The sequence below is a fragment of the Procambarus clarkii genome, chromosome 5 (genome assembly GCF_040958095.1).
Source record: "Procambarus clarkii isolate CNS0578487 chromosome 5, FALCON_Pclarkii_2.0, whole genome shotgun sequence".
NCBI classification, from domain to species: Eukaryota; Metazoa; Arthropoda; class Malacostraca; order Decapoda; family Cambaridae; genus Procambarus; species Procambarus clarkii.
This window is the reverse complement of record NC_091154.1, coordinates 58,149,777-58,164,278: the sequence shown is the minus strand read 5'-3', so window position 1 is coordinate 58,164,278 and position 14,502 is coordinate 58,149,777. Positions and strand designations below refer to the sequence as shown.

The window sequence follows — 14,502 nt, the reverse complement described above, 5'->3', positions numbered from 1 at the left end:
GTACTAATACCCGACCTTACTAAAGAGTAATCTACATATAGAGTCTGCCCTTCAGTAGTTCTTATAGTCATTGACACATAACACACAAGACACATAAGCCTGGGGCATCTATGGCTGGTCAAGACAAATAAGCCTGGGGCATCTATGTCTGGTCAAGACACATAAGCCTGGGGCATCTATGGCTGGTCAAGACACATAAGCCTGGGGCATCTATGGCTGGTCAAGACACATAAGCCTGGGGCATCTATGGGCACCTCTGCTGGGTACTGTCTCAAGGTCACCTCTGCTGGGTACTGTCTCAAGGTCACCTCTGCTGGGTACTGTCTCAAGGTCACCTGTACTGGGTACTGTCTCAAGGTCACCTCTGCTGGGTACTGTCTCAAGGTCACCTGTACTGGGTACTGTCTCAAGGTCACCTGTACTGGGTACTGTCTCAAGGTCACCTCTGCTGGGTACTGTCTCAAGGTCACCTCTGCTGGGTACTGTCTCAAGGTCCCCTCTGCTGGGTACAGTCTCAAGGTCACCTCTGCTGGGTACTGTCTCAAGGTCACCTCTGCTGGGTACTGTCTCAAGGTCACCTCTGCTGGGTACTATCTCAAGGTCACCTCTGCTGGGTACTGTCTCAAGGTCACCTCTGCTGGGTACTGTCTCAAGGTCACCTCTGCTGAGTACTGTCCCAAGGTCACCTCTGCTGGGTACTGTCTCAAGGTCACCTCTGCTGGGTACTGTCTCAAGGTCACCTCTGCTGGGTACAGTCTCAAGGTCACCTCTGCTGGGTACTGTCTCAAGGTCACCTCTGCTGGGTACTGTCTCAAGGTCACCTCTGCTGGGTACTGTCTCAAGGTCACCTCTGCTGAGTACTGTCCCAAGGTCACCTCTGCTGGGTACTGTCTCAAGGTCACCTCTGCTGGGTACTGTCTCAAGGTCACCTCTGCTGGGTACAGTCTCAAGGTCACCTCTGCTGGGTACTGTCTCAAGGTCACCTCTGCTGGGTACTGTCTCAAGGTCACCTCTGCTGAGTACTGTCCCAAGGTCAACTCTGCTGGGTACTGTCTCAAGGTCACCTCTGCTGGGTACTGTCTCAAGGTCACCTTTGCTGGGTACTGTCTCAAGGTCACCTCTGCTGGGTACTGTCTCAAGGTCACCTTTGCTGGGTACTGTCTCAAGGTCACCTCTGCTCATTATTGTCTCAAGGTCACCTCTGTTGGGTACTGTCTCAAGGTCACCTTTGCTGGGTACAGTCTCAAGGTTACCTCTGCTGGGTACTGTCTCAAGGTCACCTCTGCTGGGTACTGTCTCAAGGTCACCTCTGCTGGGTACTGTCTCAAGGTCACCTCTGCTGGGTACAGTCTCAAGGTTACCTCTGCTGGGTACAGTCTCAAGGTCACCTCTGCTGGGTCCTGTCTCAAGGTCACCTCTGCTGGATACTGTCTCAAGGTCCCCTTTGCTGGGTACTGTCCCAAGGTCACCTCTGCTGGGTACTGTCTCAAGGTCACCTCTGCTGGGTACAGTCTCAAGGTCCCCTTTGCTGGGTACTGTCCCAAGGTCACCTCTGCTGGGTACTGTCTCAAGGTCACCTCTGCTGGGTACTGTCTCAAGGTCACCTCTGCTGGGTACTGTCTCAAGGTCACCTCTGCTAGGTACTGTCTCAAGGTCACCTCTGCTGGGCACTGTCTCAAGGTCACCTCTGCTAAATACTGTCTCAAGGTCACCTCTGCTGGGTCCTGTCTCAAGGTCACCTTTGCTGGGTCCTGTCTCAAGGTCACCTCTGCTGGGTACTGTCTCAAGGTCACCTCTGCTGGGTACTGTCTCAAGGTCACCTCTGCTAGGTACTGTCTCAAGGTCACCTCTGCTGGGCACTGTCTCAAGGTCACCTCTGCTAAATACTGTCCCAAGGTCACCTCTGCTGGGTCCTGTCTCAAGGTCACCTTTGCTGGGTCCTGTCTCAATGTCACCTTTGCTAGGTACTGTCTAAAGGTCACATCTGCTGGGTACTGTCTCAAGGTCACCTCTGCTGGGTACTGTCTCAAGGTCACCTCTGCTGGGTACTGTCTCAAAGTCACCTCTGCTGGGTACTGTCTCAAGGTCACCTTTGCTGGGTCCTGTCTCAAGGTCACCTCTGCTGGGTACTGTCTCAAGGTCCCCTTTGCTGGGTACTGTCTCAAGGTCACCTCTGCTAAATACTGTCTCAAGGTCACCTCTGCTAGGTACTGTCTCAAGGTCACCTCTGCTGGGTACTGTCTCAAGGTCACCTCTGCTGGGTACTGTCTCATGGTCACCTCTGCTAAGTACTGTCTCAAGGTCACCTCTGCTGGGTACTGTCTCAAGGTCACCTCTGCTGGGTACTGTCTCAAGGTCACCTCTGCTAAGTACTGTCTCAAGGTCACCTCTGCTGGGTACTGTCTCAAGGTCACCACTGCTAAGTACTGTCTCAAGGTCACCTCTGCTAAGTACTGTCTCAAGGTCACCTCTGCTAAGTACTGTCTCAAGGTCACCTCTGCTAAGTACTGTCTCAAGGTCACCTCTGCTAAGTACTGTCTCAAGGTCACCTCTGCTAAGTACTGTCTCAAGGTCACCTCTGCTAAGTACTGTCTCAAGGTCACCACTGCTAAGTACTGTCTCAAGGTCACCTCTGCTAAGTACTGTCTCAAGGTCACAACTGCTAAGTACTGTCTCAAGGTCACCTCTGCTAAGTACTGTCTCAAGGTCACCTCTGCTAAGTACTGTCTCAAGGTCACAACTGCTAAGTACTGTCTCAAGGTCACCTCTGCTAAGTACTGTCTCAAGGTCACCTCTGCTAAGTACTATCTCAAGGTCACCTCTGCTAAGTACTGTCTCAAGGTCACCTCTGCTAAGTACTGTCTCAAGGTCACCTCTGCTAAGTACTGTCTCAAGGTCACCACTGCTAAGTACTGTCTCAAGGTCACCTCTGCTAAGTACTGTCTCAAGGTCACCTCTGCTAAGTACTGTCTCAAGGTTACCTCTGCTGGGTACTGTCTCAAGGTCACCTCTGCTAAGTACTGTCTCAAGATCACCTCTGCTGGGTACTGTCTCAAGGTCACCTCTACTGGGTACTGTCTCAAGGTCACCTCTGCTAAGTACTGTCTCAAGGTCACCTCTGCTTAGTACTGTCTCAAGGTCACCTCTGCTTGGTACTGTCTCAAGGTCACCTCTGCTAGGTACTGTCTCAAGGTCACCTCTGCTTGGTACTGTCACAAGGTCACCTCTGCTGGGTACTTTCTCAAGGTCACCTCTGCTGGGTACTGTCTCAAGGTCACCTCTACTGGGTACTGTCTCAAGATCTCCTCTGCTAAGTACTGTCTCAAGGTCACCTCTGCTAAGTACTGTCTCAAGGTCACCTCTGCTAAGTACTGTCTCAAGGTCACCTCTGCTTGGTACTGTCTCAAGGTCACCTCTACTGGGTACTGTCTCAAGGTCACCTCTGCTAAGTACTGTCTCAATGTCACCTTTGCTAAGTACTGTCTCAAGGTCACCTCTGCTTAGTACTGTCTCAAGGTCACCTCTGCTTGGTACTGTCTCAAGGTCACCTCTGCTGGGTACTGTCTCAAGGTCACCTCTGCTGGGTACTGTCTCAAGATCTCCTCTGCTGGGTACTGTCTCAAGGTCACCTCTGCTTGGTACTGTCTCAAGGTCACCTCTGCTGGGTACTGTCTCAAGGTCACCTCTGCTGGGTACTGTCTCAAGGTCACCTCTACTGGGTACTGTCTCAAGATCTCCTCTGCTAAGTACTGTCTCAAGGTCACCTCTGCTAAGTACTGTCTCAAGGTCACCTCTGCTAAGTACTGTCTCAAGGTCACCTCTGCTTGGTACTGTCTCAAGGTCACCTCTACTGGGTACTGTCTCAAGGTCACCTGTGCTAGGTACTGTCTTAAGGTCACTTCTGCTAGGTACTGTCTCAAGGTCACCTCTGCTGGGTACTGTCTCAAGGTCACCTCTGCTGGGTACTGTCTCAAGGTCACCTCTGCTGGGTACTGTCTCAAGGTCACCTCTGCCAGGTACTGTCTCAAGGTCACCTCTGCTAGGTACTGTCTCAAGGTCACCTCTGCTGGGTACTGTCTCAAGGTCACCTCTGCTAGGTACTGTCTCAAGGTCACCTTTGCTAGGTACTGTCTCAAGGTCATTATCTATATAAATAAAAAACTTGTTTGTTCAAAATCGCTAATCTCCGAAAGTTCTTCACCGATTGCTTTGAAATTTTGTCACAACGTTCCAGTCGAATCCGAGCGGTTTTTTATTTGCCTACTATACACATGCCACACCTGTGACAGATAAAAATTAGCTTTTCGAAAAACAGCGCCATCTTTTGCATGTAATAGCAACAATCACTGTACTAATTATGTTACGATTCCATTTCAATGTTTCCGATTGCACTGATGAATTGATTTTTTTGTAGATTTCAATTGATTTTCATTTTAATTCTTTTGTGTGACATTGCGTTGGATTAGAGCTGTGTTGTTTACCATACCGTTCATTTCCTAAGAATAAGTATAGATGTCACACCTGGGACAGTTAAAAACATTCTTTTTTTAAGAAACAGCGCCATCTGTTGCACGTAAGAGAACATACGCTACAATATATATGTTACGATTCCATTTCAATGTTTCCGATAGCATTGACAAAATGTAGTTTCATAGATTTCGATATGATTTCATTTTGATTTAATTATTTTGTTTGACATTGCATTGGAGTTGAGCTGTGTTGTTTACCATACCGTTCATTTCGTGAGTATAAGTACAGATGCCACACGTGTGACAGGTAAAAAACATTGTTTTATTGAAAAACAGCACCATCTGTTGCACGTAAAAGCAACATATGTTGTACTAAATATGTTACGATTCCATTTCAATGTTTCCGATTTTTAAATCGGAAACAGAGGTTGCATGGCGTATGCCATGCAACCTCTGAAGAGACAACTAACACAACACCTGTACCCCCAATTAGACTATTTTACAGGAACTTCTTTTCCACAGCTCATAAAACGGAGGAAAGGGTCCTGAAAGATATTGTTAATAGAAACGTTATCCCTACAGACAAAAATCAGAAGATACAATTGACGATTTACTATAAAACCAAGAAAACGGCCAATCTACTCATGAGAAACTCTCCAGACACAAAGCAGAACGCCTTGAAAGAGACCAATGTCGCCTATGCCTTCAAATGCCGACTTGGGGACTGTAAGCCTCAAAGAACTCCGTATATAGGCAAGACAACAACATCTCTTTCCAGGCGATTAACGATGCATAAGCAACAGGGCTCCATTAAGGAACATATAATCTCTTCCCACAACCAGACCATCACCAGAGAAGTCTTAACAAAAAAACACGGAAATCATCGATAGATACAGCGATAGCAGGCGGCTTCATATCTGCGAGGCACTACACATTAAGAAGTCAACACCAGCAATCAACAACCAATTAATGCACAACTATATTCTACCCACTTCAAGGCTCTGCACCAATATAGAAGCATCAAGAAATATGGGCCAATAGGCCCTTTGCATTTACTTCCATTCTTACCCTTTAAATTTACCCAATATTACCCAATATTTCGTGTTCTAACTTGTGTTGAAAGTTTGTTTTCACCTCATCCAAAACTGTTGTAACATATCACCTCACCCAAATGCAGGTATATAAAATGAAAAGCCGTTTGAATTATAGCATAGTAAGATCTCTGTTTAGTGTTTGCAGGTTATAGTTGTGTGTGTGTAAACTAAAGTCTTTGAAAATGTAATAAGTTATAACGAAACGCGTTCAAGTGTCGCATCATACTAGAAATAAAAATGAATTTTGGAGAACTGATTATTCAATTACTATCGACAGTGAAAAGAAACATAAGAAATATTGAAAAATTCGTGTTAGAATTATTAATCTTACTTTTTCGGTCATATTATATATATATATATATATATATATATATATATATATATATATATATATATATATATATATATATATATTGTGACGGTAACGCGTTGGTGTTCGGCTGTTTAAGGCTAGGGGTATGGCCTCGTCACATAGTTATGAAAAAAAATAGAAAAACTGGAACTTCGTCTGTGGTAAGGCAAGGAGAAGACACACAAAACACAAGTAAACTTTAACAATGAAATTTTAATTACGTTAAATAAATCAAAACATGAAAATAATGCACAAACAAATTCTTATAATAAAATCAATCAATCAAAATAATAAGAATACTTAAATGACACAATGAAAAGTTACGTTAAGGCAAAATAACAAGAAGTGCAACAAAAGTTAAGTGGGAGGTGCTGGAATATTGGCTTAAAGCCACCACCTCTCTCAGTACACGCTAACGTCTAGCTGGGAGGAGTGCTGGCTACGAAAGCACTGAACATTCTGAGGACTGATGTTGGGGCGACCCCAGACATCAGGTAGTATTGGGGGGCGAGTGCAGGTGCAGCCAGACCGGCGACCAATCAGCGGAGTCGTAGCGATCAACGGGTAGTTTGGTGGTTGGAGTTCGAACAGGTGGCTGGCTGTATACGTTTCTGCTCACCCTGGCAAGCCTTGCTGGTGGTGTTGTCGTTGTTGGACATTTCTTCCATAGTCTTTTTATATAATTGTGAAGACGTAATTTTGGAGGGAAGAGCAGGCTCAATCTCTTGAAGGAGATTATCGTCACAACTCTCCCCCGAAGCCTGCGGTTCTGGAAGAAGTACGTCGTTATGTGGTGGAGTAATGGATGGAGTTGCTTCTACTTCATAAACTCTGGAGAGATCATGGGCTAAGATATTGTCAGACTCTTGGTATAGCGTGTCTCCAGGTTGAATTTCTGCAGTTAGCAAGCCCATAGTAGAAGACGTTGAGATGAGAAGTGGGCGTGCTGCAGGAGGTGTAGGGTGGTGTGGTCCGTATTGATGGTGGACCGAGCACTTTTCAGGTGTGGAGTGAAGTGCGGAAGCTTCAGGATGAGGAAGAGTAGCTCCTTGCCAATTGTTCCGTCGTTCCTTGTAGCAGTAGTCGCTGACAGGTGTATTCTTCTCGCCTCGTTGCTGCATCACGACACCACCATCGTCGGTACCATTGGCGTCGACATGGAGGATGTAGGGCTTATCTGACGAGGTGAGAGTGGAATTAGAAGAGGGCATAGGAGCACGATTATTATCCTGAAAGCATTTGGGAAGATCATTAAGGATTTTGGAATTAGAAAGCGCCGACTCCTTGTCAGTGCTTTCGGGAGAAGAAGCCGGGATGGTCTCACTGTGGATGTAGGGTTCTGTGAATGTGGAATAGTTAGTCAAGACAGTGGGAGGAGTACCATTATATTGCTTCAGGAGGTTGACGTGGCACAGCTGGGTCTTCCGCCGCCTATCTGGAGTCTCTATCACATAATTATTATTATTCCTGCACTCTTTGACGCAGTAGGGTCCTGAAAATCTGTTTTGTAAAGGTGAACCTGGGATAGGGAAATAAGCAAGGACGAAGTCTCCCGGCTTGAATTTTCTTACTTTGCTGGTCTGGTCGTAATGAGTCTTCATTCTCACCTGGGCTTTCAATAGATTATCATGAGCGAAGCGGTGGACTCTCTCTAGAATGTGTTGAAGGTTTTGAAGAAACTGGGGCACATTCTGATGCTCACTGAAGGTGGCATCTCTGAGAGAGTCTTTGAAAGCCTTAAGGGGAGTACGGCACTTACGGCCGTAGAGCATCTCATAAGGAGATACTCCTAGGGACTCATTGGGGAGACTTCTGAAAATACACATTATTAGGTCAATCTGCTTATCCCAATCCTTTGTGGTTTCACTACAAAACTTTTTCAAGAGTGCTTTGATGGTCTGATGACTACGTTCAAGAGAACCCTGTGAAGCAGGATGATAGGGGCTGGACAATACCTGTTTGATGTTGAACTCCTCCAGTGTCCTTTTGAAGAGATCACTGGTGAAGTTGGTGCCACAGTCACTTTGAATCTCCCTGGGAAATCCGTATTGAGTGAAGATCTTCAGTAGATGTTTGATAACCGTAGCAGCCGTGATGTTCTTCACTGGAACTGCTATGGGAAATCTGGTGGTAGGACACAGGATGGTTAGGATGTAGGCGTTACCTGAACTGGTCCGAGGTAAAGGACCAACACAGTCTATTATGAGTCTGTGGAAAGGTTCCACAGGCACCTGTATGGGAATCAGTGGTGCTCTGGGAATGGAGACGTTCGGTTTGCCTGCCATCTGACATGTATGACACTGTTTTACGTACTGTTTGACGTTATTTACCATACCTGGCCAGTAGTAGTCTTGGCGAATCCCATGGTAAGTCTTGTTGAAGCCGTAGTGGGAGAATGCTCCGTGGGCCAGGTGTAGAATAGTGGGCCGCAGGCTGGTGGGAATCACAAGTTGTTCGGTGTTGGCCCAATCGTCCTCCTCCTTCAGTTTACTGGGTCTATATCTGCGGTAGAGCAAGTCGTTCTCTAGGAAGAACCCAGGAATACTGTCGGGTTGAGTCTCAGCCTGGAAAAACAATGGTGTTAAAGTAAGATCTTCCCTCTGCAACTTACGGAACTCCAACTTGGTCAGATGCGGGGGTAGTTTCTGAGGGTCTTGAGGGACAGCGGTAGCAGTAGAGTCAGCTGGCTGTGGACGTGCGGCTTGTGCACGGGTGGTCACGAGAACCGGAGGAGAAACTTCATCACTCTCTTGAACCTCTGCTGGAACATACTCGAGAATAGGATCTATTGGCACAGAGTTACACACCTGGGGTTTGTCCATGACGATCAGGTTGGTCGGTTGCAGGTCTTCTGCCAAGTCGTTGCCTAGGAGAAGTTGCACTCCAGGCATGGGAAAAGGCTTTTCCCTGACGGCGACTTGGACTTCCCCGTTCACGTAGGGACAATTCAGGTGGACTCTGGCGAGAGGGTATGGAGTGGTAGCAGTGAGGTCAGTGATGAAGACTGTTTCCCCGGTGTAGACTATGTTGGGCACAGCCGACTTCAAGATGATCGATTGTAGAGCCGCTGTGTCCCTCAAGATCTTCAATTTGAAACGTCCCTCCGGATTTGAACCGTTGGCAGAGACAGTTCCAGTATACAGGTGGTTACTGAAAAGAGAAAGATCATTAACATCAACACCAACATTCATCACAGGCTTACCGGACTTAGGAGGAGTTGGTTTGGGTCGTTGTTGGTCAGTGGTTCCCTTGTATTGAGACTTACCACACTTGTCTATGGTATGTCCATAGAGTCTACAATACTTGCAGTACAGTTGTGAACCAGCTTGATCGGGGCTCACCTTCTCGTAACTGTACCACGACTTCTTACTGGAGGATGGTTCAGGTGTCAGCCGGTGGATGAGGCTGTAAGTGTCAGCCGACTTAGCACACTTCAGGTAGTCGGTTTCTTCTTTATCTGCTAAGTAGAGGCGGACAGGAGGCGGCACACGTCTCAAGAATTCTTCAACAAGCATCAGGTTGACGAGTTCTGTAAAAGTAGAGACATGTGCTGCTTCCAGCCATTTCATGAAATACCTCCGTTTCGTGTTAGCAAACTCGAGGAAGGTAGTGGTACTTGCCTTCAGGTGGTCACGGAATTTCCTTCTATAACTTTCGGTGGAAAGTAGGTAGGCGTCCAACACTGCTTGTTTCAGAGTGTAGTAGTCATTCTCAGACGCCAAAGTACTGAGTGTGACTGCAGCTCTACCTGTAAGATGGACTCTGAGAAGTGTGGCCCATTGGTCGACAGGCCAACTGAGTTGATTAGCAAGGGTTTCAAAGGTGGTAAAGAACACATCAACTTCTGCTTCTACAAAGGATGGCATTAACTTACTTGCATGTGATATATTAAAACTGACGGGAAGATTGGCAGTAGCTTGCTGGCGTTGAGTGAAGTGTGAAGTTTCCAAGGAGATTTCGCGTTGACGACACTCTAGAGCCAGAGTCGCTTGTTGCTTGTCATGTTCGCGTTGCATCTCCAACTCGCGTCGTTTGGTTTCAAGCTGTACTCGTTCCCGCTCCTGGAGTGTTTCAAGCTGTACTCGTTCCCGCTCCTGGAGTAGTGCAACCTCACGTTCCTGGAGGGCGAGTCCACGTTCGTGTTCTTCTCTCCTCAAGGCAGCTTCACGTTCTCTGAGGGTGATTTCTCGTTCTTGTTCTTCCCTCCTCAAAGCAGCTGCTTCCCTTTGCTGCTCACGTTCAATCTTGGCCAGCTCTAGTTTGAGTTTCAGCGTGGCCAAATCAGTTTTATCTGCAATATAGTAAGTTTCATGAGTTTCAGAGTCTATCTTACCTTGCTCTAAATAGTAATCCAGCAACAGGTTGTGTAGGTCATTTTTGTTGGCTTGGTAGGGAACTTCTAGTTGATACTCATGTGCAAGAGTTTGTAGTTCAGTCCTCTTGGCACGACTTAAAGTCCCTATTTCACCTGCTGGATTTGCACGGAAAGTTTGGAGACGAAACATGGTGAAATTAGCAAATAAAGGTACACGAATGTTCAATAATGAAATGTCAGAAACAGGACAACGTGGCAACTGGTACCTATCCTGTGTGATCTTTAACAATTAACGTTAAGTGAAAGATATTAAATGATTAAATTAAATCAAGGGCGCAGGAAATCTTGTACCCGGTACTCATGTAAGAGAATAAGGGCAAGAAAATCCTACTAACAAATGAAACAAAGTTTCGAAAACAAATGAAACAGTTAAATGCTTCAAAAGTAAAATTGGTAGTCCAAGGATGTAGGCATACCTTGCCAAGTCTCTATAGGACATAAAGCAAGTTTTTCCTACTGAATTTAATATGATACTTACAGAATTAGCGAACTTTTGTGCTCTGAAAAAATAAGCTAATTCCCTACCGTTGTATGTATCATCATCTCTGACTGACGTGTAGGGGTGCGAGGTGTCAACTGGTGACGAGAACTGCTGCTGAGGTCCCAATTCAGCAACTAAAGTTCGAGCTAGAGGAACTATGGCCCTCTTTGTCCTCCTACAGTCAGATTGCAGAAGATTGGGTACTCTTGACCCGGGGCAGACCACAGTACCAGGGTACCAATATGATGATCTGTCAGAATGAGAAATATTCAAGGGACATAGATGGTAAATACGAGTAATAACATGGAGGGAGAGATGACCAATTAAGAGTATGACTGAGGCCTACAGTCACCACGTAATCCAAAGTTGTCTCACCTTCACTATATGTTACTCTCGTAATGCACAATACACCGCACCTTATAAAAAATGAAATTGAATGAAAAATAGTAAAGCTACGTTAACAAAGTTAAATACGCTTACCATAAATTACCACTTGACACCAGTACCTGAGTGAAGCTCCTAGGACAGGCCCCCATATAACTTGTGACGGTAACGCGTTGGTGTTCGGCTGTTTAAGGCTAGGGGTATGGCCTCGTCACATAGTTATAAAAAAAAATAGAAAAACTGGAACTTCGTCTGTGGTAAGGCAAGGAGAAGACACACAAAACACAAGTAAACTTTAACAATGAAATTTTAATTACGTTAAATAAATCAAAACATGAAAATAATGCACAAACAAATTCTTATAATAAAATCAATCAATCAAAATAATAAGAATACTTAAATGACACAATGAAAAGTTACGTTAAGGCAAAATAACAAGAAGTGCAACAAAAGTTAAGTGGGAGGTGCTGGAATATTGGCTTAAAGCCACCACCTCTCTCAGTACACGCTAACGTCTAGCTGGGAGGAGTGCTGGCTACGAAAGCACTGAACATTCTGAGGACTGATGTTGGGGCGACCCCAGACATCAGGTAGTATTGGGGGGCGAGTGCAGGTGCAGCCAGACCGGCGACCAATCAGCGGAGTCGTAGCGATCAACGGGTAGTTTGGTGGTTGGAGTTCGAACAGGTGGCTGGCTGTATACGTTTCTGCTCACCCTGGCAAGCCTTGCTGGTGGTGTTGTCGTTGTTGGACATTTCTTCCATAGTCTTTTTATATAATTGTGAAGACGTAATTTTGGAGGGAAGAGCAGGCTCAATCTCTTGAAGGAGATTATCGTCACAATATATATATATATACATATGTCGTACCTAGTAGCCAGAACGCACTTCTCAGCCTACTATGCAAGGCCCAATTTGCCTAATAAGCCAAGTTTTCCTGAATTAATATATTTTCACTAATTTTTTTCTAATGAAATGATAAAGCTACCCATTTCATCATGTATGAGGTCAATTTTTTTAATTAAAGTTAAAATTAACGTATATATATGATCGAACCTAACCAACCCTACCTAACCTAACCTAACCTATCTTTATAGGTTAGGTTAGGTTAGGTAGCAGAAAATGTTAGGTTAGGTTAGGTTAGGTAGGTTAGGTAGTCGAAAAAACATTAATTCATGGAAACTTGGCTTACTAGGCAAATCGGGCCTTGAATAGTAGGCTGAGAAGTGCGTTCTGGCTACTAGGTACGACATATATATATATATATATATATATATATATATATATATATATATATATATATATATATATATATATATATATATATATATATATATATGTCGTACCTAGTAGCCAGAACGCACTTATCAGCCTACTATGCAAGGCCCGATTTGCCTAATAAGCCAAGTTTTCCGAATTAATTGTTTTTCGACTACCTAACCTACCTAACCTAACCTAACCTAACTTTTTCGGCTATCTAACCTAACCTATAAAGATTGGTTAGGTTAGGTTAGGTAGGGTTGGTTAGGTTCGGTCATATATCTACGTTAATTTTAACTCCAATAAAAAAAATTGACCTCATACATAGTGAAAAGGGTAGCTTTATCATTTCATAAGAAAAAAATTATAGTAAATATATTAATTCAGGAAAACTTGGCTTATTAGGCAAATCGGGCCTTGAATAGTAGGCTGAGAAGTGAGTTCTGGCTACTAGGTACGACATATATATATATATATATATATATATATATATATATATATATATATATATATATATATATATATATATATATATATATATATATATATATATATATATATATATATATATATATATATATATGTCGTACCTAGTAGCCAGAACGCACTTCTCAGCCTACTATGCAAGGCCCGATTTGCCTAATAAGCCAAGTTTTCCTGAATTAATATATTTTCTCTATTTTTTTCCTTATGAAATGATAAAGCTACCCATTTCATTATGTATGAGGTCAATTTATTTTTATTAGAGTTAAAATTAACGTAGATATATGACCGAACCTAACCAACCCTACCTAACCTAACCTAACCTATCTTTATAGGTTAAGTTAGGTTAGGTAGCCGAAAACATTAGGTTAGGTTAGGTTAGGTAGGTTAGGTAGTCGAAAAATAATTAATTCATGAAAGCTAGGCTTATTAGGCAAATCGGGCCTTGCATAGTAGGCTGAGAAGTGTGTTCTGGCTACTAGGTACGACATATATATATATATATATATATATATATATATATATATATATATATATATATATATATATATATATATATATATATATATATATATATATATCGTACCTAGTAGCGTAGCCAGAACGCACTTCTCAGCGTACTATGCAAGGCCCGATTTGCCTAATAAGTCAAGTTTTCATGAATAAGTCAAGTTTTCATGAAGGGATGCAGTACTCAGTGCGGTTCATCGCATTTTTCCTTCCCTCTACCAGTTTGTAAACTCATGTTACAGCAAGAATCTAACTCTGCTTTTTGGAGAACATGAAATTGAATCACAAGGTGTCCAACAGGGTGACCCCCTTGCTCCTTTTCTTTTCTGCCTAGTTATCAAGGAAGTGACCGAGAACCTGTCCAGTGAGCTCAAAATTTGGTTTTTGGACGATGGTACTCTAGCCGGCTCCCCAGCCTCACTCTTGGACGACATAAGAATAATTCAGGAGCAAGGAGCAAGCCTAGGCCTCATCCTGAACCCTTCCAGGTGCGAAATAACCTCCACCAACCAGCACATAATAGAGCAAATAAAGGTTGTTTTGCCTGACATTCATACAACCAACCCTGAGGACAGCACACTCCTAGGTGCTCCTCTTGGAAGGAATGCCATCGACGGGGTCCTTGGTAAGAAGATCACTGACCTGAAGAGGATGAACGAGAGGATTGAAGACATCGATCCTCATGATGCACCCTCCCTTGCTTGACCCTCTCCAGGCTGACCTACTTTCTAAGATGTTCGCCATCTTTCAACAATATTAAATTAGAAGAGTACGACAGCTTGCTGAAATCAACACTAGAAAAAGCCCTCAATCTTTTCCTCAGCGACTCACAGTGGAAACAGGCCTCCCTTCCTGTCAGACTCGGGGGCCTTGGCGTGCGCACAGCAACACAAATTACTGTACCAGCGTTCCTGTCCTCTTCAGTGGGGTCTGACAACTTGGTGAAGGAAATCCTACCTGAGCACCTAGTTCAACAGGCAGGGGTGCATGATCCCAGCTTCACAGACTGCACAACCAAATGGGTCTCTCTCGCAGGACAAGCACCCCAACCACCGCCTTCTGAAGCCCATAAGCAATCCAGCTGGGGTCGCCCCA

The 14,502-nt window shown here is 44.4% G+C and overlaps 1 protein-coding gene across 1 annotated transcript in view; it reads right to left on the bottom strand.

Annotated features, from left to right (window-relative positions):
• LOC123766503 (ankyrin-2-like) overlaps positions 1 to 14,091 on the bottom strand; it is a 52,327-nt gene extending 38,236 nt beyond the window's left edge. The window contains exon 1 of the mRNA XM_069304660.1: positions 14,050 to 14,091. Coding sequence (XP_069160761.1) covers positions 14,050 to 14,091 — 42 coding nt within the window. The remainder of the gene's footprint in view (positions 1 to 14,049) is intronic.
• Between the last annotated feature and the right edge of the window lie 411 nt (positions 14,092 to 14,502).